The 4614-nt window shown below is 39.5% G+C and overlaps 1 protein-coding gene across 1 annotated transcript; it reads left to right on the top strand.

Moving 5' to 3' along the window:
• The first annotated feature begins 1065 nt into the window (after positions 1 to 1065).
• Positions 1066 to 2031, top strand: LOC119823819 (olfactory receptor 14J1-like). Its single transcript, XM_038343873.1, has one exon. The coding sequence runs from the start codon at positions 1069 to 1071 to the stop codon at positions 2029 to 2031; it is 963 nt and encodes a 320-aa protein (XP_038199801.1). The 5' UTR covers positions 1066 to 1068.
• Positions 2032 to 4614: the final 2583 nt, after the last annotated feature.

The raw sequence follows: 4614 nt of genomic DNA, 5'->3' as shown, positions 1-4614 counted from the left end.
CTAAAGAAATAATTATCAGATAAAAATTTAATGTTGTTTGAATGTGAAAATGGAAGAGATGTGACAGAGATATGGAGCTGACATGAGGCTCTGAAACATAGAAAAATAAAGAAACAAGGGCTTGCTCATTCTCTAAAATGGGTAAGATACACTATCTATCTATATTTAATACAGAGATACACATGTACATACACAGAGCACAACACATCGAGAGAGAGATAGAGAGAGATAAAGAGAGAGAGAGAGAATACCACACTGTAATGAAATAGTTACTGAGATAGAACGCAGATGGGTACATATGTCAATACTGACTGAGAAGGGAGAAAAGCTAAAGAGAATTTTATTCCTGTACAGATAGAAAAATGAGAAATTTAACATATAACTGCCTTCATGTTCTTTCTGAAGTGACATATTTTTCCTCCATTTATTCTGGGTTATTCCTAACCATTTATAAGTTGTACCAGTAACTGAATTCTCTATACTTATCAGAGAAGGCTGCAGTGTATTTATTACTATTACTATTTTAGTATTGTTATTATTATTATTATTTATTATTACTATTAGTAGTAGTAGTAGTAGTAGTAGTAGTAATAGTAGTATTTGGTATTTTGATATTTGTGTAACAGACCTGGAACTCACTTTGTACACCAGGCTAGCCTCAAACTCACAGAGATCTGCCTGCCTCTGCCTCCCAAGTGCTGGAATGAAAGGTGTGCACCACCACAGCCTGGCTGATTACTGTTAAATGTGGTATATTATTTTGATGCTAAGGTTACATGTAGAAAAGATGAAGCTACTATATTGACCTCATTTTCACTGGTTTTATTGAAGCAAAGCTATTTCCAACATCATTCAGTTTTTCTAACTTTGACAAGTCAGGTTCTATTCAAGAAAATTCTCATGACTTGTTAATCACATTTAGGGTTTCTATTTCCAGAAAAACTGCTAAATATTTGTCAGAATTGAATGGTAGCTAATCCCAAGAATGACAAGTTCTTCCTGATATCAGTAGTTTTATTCTGTCTTTTCCTAAATAGAGCTAAACTTTGAGTCTTGAGAGTGACCCTAATGAATGTAAGCTCGAAGACTGGATTCCTCCTCATGGGGTTCTCTGATGAGCATAAGTTGCAGGTTTTACATGCAGTGCTCTTTTTGATGATATACCTGCTGGCCATCACGGGCAATCTGCTCATTATCACCATCACCACCTTGGATCACCATCTGCATTCTCCAATGTATTACTTCTTGAAGCATCTTTCTCTTTTGGACCTCTGCTTCATCTCTGTCACTGTTCCCCAATCCATTGCAAACTCACTCATGGACAACAGTTTCATTTCCCTTGGTCAGTGCATGCTTCAAGTTTTCTTCTTCATATCTTTGGCATCATCAGAAGTAGCTATCCTCACAGTGATGTCTTATGACCGGTATGTTGCCATTTGTCGGCCTCTGCAGTATGAGACAATTATAGATACCCCTGCCTGCAAGCGTGCAGTGATAGCTGTCTGGATTGCAGGAGGCCTGTCTGGACTCATACACACAGCTGTTAACTTTTCAATTCCTCTTTGTGGGCAGAGGATTATTCACCAGTTCTTCTGTGACATTCCCCAAATGCTAAAATTAGCTTGTTCTTACGAATTCATTAATGAGATTGCAGTGGCTGCATTCACAACATCCACAGCCTTGGTCTGCTTGGTCGCCATTGTGTTGTCCTATGTTCAGATCTTCTTGACGGTGATGAGAATTCCGTCAGCTGATGGTCGGACGAAGGTGTTCTCTACCTGCTTACCACACTTGTTTGTAGTCTCTTTCTTCCTCTCAGCTGCAGGCTTTGAGTTTCTAAGACCCCCTTCAGATTCCCTGTCAGCTATGGATCTCACATTCTCCATAGTCTACACTGTAATACCTCCAACACTCAATCCAGTTATCTACAGCTTGAGAAATGAAGCCATGAAAGCAGCTCTGAAGAAACTGTTGTCAAAAGAAGAATTTTCTCAGAGAATGGTTTGTTTAAAAACTATAACTAAATTCTAAAGAGACAGCAAATTAAGAGACATTACTACTATGACCTAGATTGGAGGGATGAATTGGATTTCTTCTAGGATTCTGTTTCAGTGTTTCTATTATTTATGCCCTTCTTGGAGATAATTCTATCAAATGAAAGATAATTGACCAGTGAGGATATGTATTTCCTTCTTTTCTCCAATTCTAATATTATTTCAAATCATCTTTTAGCAATACCCAGGAAATAAGTTAGAAGGAAAAGTTAATGATGGCATGATCAAATTCAAGTTAATTTTAATAAATACATTCAGACTGCTATTAGTTAAACTGATTTTGTCTGTGTGATACTTGGTCCATTGTTGCTGCACATAATTCTCTATAGACTGTCAAGTTTCCTGTCATTCTTAAATAGTTGCAAGGTTTTCTTGCTATTAAAGAGCATAGTAACTGTTTACATAATTTATACAGTGCCTAGCAAAATTCACATGCTTTCTATATATTTTTTTAATCCAAGTGAACTAATTCTTAGTTTTACTACATTTTCCCTTATTGCTAATGATGGAACCAAATTTAGAGAAAATAGTTTTTTGACAATTTTCAAATAAAAAATGCTGAAGTTATGATTCACATTGTTTTATTCTAATAGGAAGCTAACTATATGTCTGACAACATAAATTCTTTGGTTCACAAGTATAATTTGAGTGTGTACATATGATTATAAAAGTAGGGACATATGACTACAACTCACTAATAAAGTAGGCACCAATCTGAAAAAGCTCAAATTAAATCTTACTCCCATCTGATACAAAGAGACTACAGTGCCCATGGCCATGTTAGAGGAGCAGCAGGTGGCAGCTGAGGTTCAGGAAGCCAGCTCACCAGGAACTCAAGCTCCTATGACTGAATCTCAGATAGACAAGGTGCCAAGAACCTTGGCCCCAGAATGTTTCTTGCTGCTGCTATGTCTTTACATGCTTGCTGCTGCCATTTTTCTCTGGTATCTACCATGGCGTGAATGGATATGAGAAGATCCCACTGAACCTAATATGTTACAATTTTCTCATGGAAATATTCCATTCTACTGGGCATTTTTACCTGTGGGTTGTTATTAAGTTTATTTCCTCCCAAACTGTACTGTTTAATTTTATACAATAATAGTGTTAGTTTAAATAGATTTTTGATGACTGAGAATCTTTAATAAATATAATGAGGGATTGTGATAGAGTTAGCTTAGTGGAAAAATTAATACAGGTAAAGGTAGGATATAGTGTTGCTCCTGCCCTGGTAAAACAGAGGCTGCAGAGAATAGAAAATAAGTACAAGAAAATGTCATACAGCTAGTTTCTCCTGAGGATATGTATAGACTGTGGCTGAAATTAATAATTAAGTTCCAGAAACCCAGCCAGCTCAAATTATTTAAAACTTAGTGTTGGGAGATGCATTCACAGGTTTTGGTGTGCATCATAGTTAAAACAAAACTTTAAACAATTATCTGAATTTAAGGAGCTACCTGAGGGTTGTCAAGAGACTTGACCCTAGAGGGGTTCCCAGGTTTCCAGGGAGACGCCCCCAGTTAGTTCCTTGGGCAGCTGAGGAGAGGGAGCCTGAAAAGGCCAGTTCCTATAGCCATACTGATGAATTTCTTGCATATCACCATAGAACCTCCACCTGACGATAGATGAAGAAAATGACAGAGCCCCACCTTGGAGCACCGGACTGAGCTCCCAAGGTCCTGATGAGGAGCAGAAGGAGAGAGAACATGAGAAAGAAAGTCAGGACCGTGAGGGAACCTCCAGCTGGCGACAGATGGGGAAGGTGACTGAGCCCCACATTGGAGCACTGGACTGAGCTCCCAAGGTCCCGATGAGGAGCAGAAGGAGCGAGAACATGAGGGAGAAAGTCAGGAACGAGAGGGGTGCGTTCACTCATGGAGACGGTGGGACAGAACTAATGGGAGATCACCAACTCCAGTTGGAATGGGACTGATGGATCATGCGACCAAACCCGTCTCTCTGAGTGTGGCCAACAGCGGGGGCTGACTGAGAAGCAAAGGACAATGGCTCTGGGCTCTGATTGTTCTTCATGGACGGGCTCTGTGGGAGCCTTCTCAGCTTGGTCGATCACCTTCCTGGACCTGGGGGGAGTTGGGAGGACCTTGGTCTTAGCATAGAGTGGGGAACCCTGATGGCTCCTTGGCCTTGAGAGGGAGGGAGGGGAGGTATGGGTGGAGGGGAGGGGAGGGAAGGGGGAGAAGGAGGGGAGAGAAAGGGGAGAAGGAGGGGAGGGAGGGGGGAGGAGGAGGGAAGGAGATGGAAATTTTTAAATATAAAAAAAAATAAACCATGAGAAAAAAAAAAAAAAAAAAAAAAAAAAAAAACAATTACTTAAGGTTAGATTATGATGTTTTTGTTAATGGCTTTGAGATTAAAAAAATAAATATTGGAAAACAATTTAAAAAGACATACCTTTAATAACTGAGTGAGGAACTCTTTGAGGTCAAGAAGCAAGAACAATGACAGCCTAGCTATTGCTGGTGTACCTTTCCTGCTAGGGTGGGTTGGTGATCAGGAAAGACAATTCCTTGTACCCATTTCTGCCCTATGAGTGGGTATG

Source organism: Arvicola amphibius, chromosome 9 (assembly GCF_903992535.2).
Source record: "Arvicola amphibius chromosome 9, mArvAmp1.2, whole genome shotgun sequence".
Lineage (NCBI taxonomy): Eukaryota > Metazoa > Chordata > Mammalia > Rodentia > Cricetidae > Arvicola > Arvicola amphibius.
This window is presented reverse-complemented; position numbering and strand designations above follow the sequence as displayed.

What these genes read in the sequence shown, in the direction of transcription:
- LOC119823819 (XM_038343873.1), top strand. Translation starts at nt 1,069, where the DNA reads ATGAATGTAAGCTCGAAGACTGGATTCCTCCTCATGGGGTTCTCTGAT.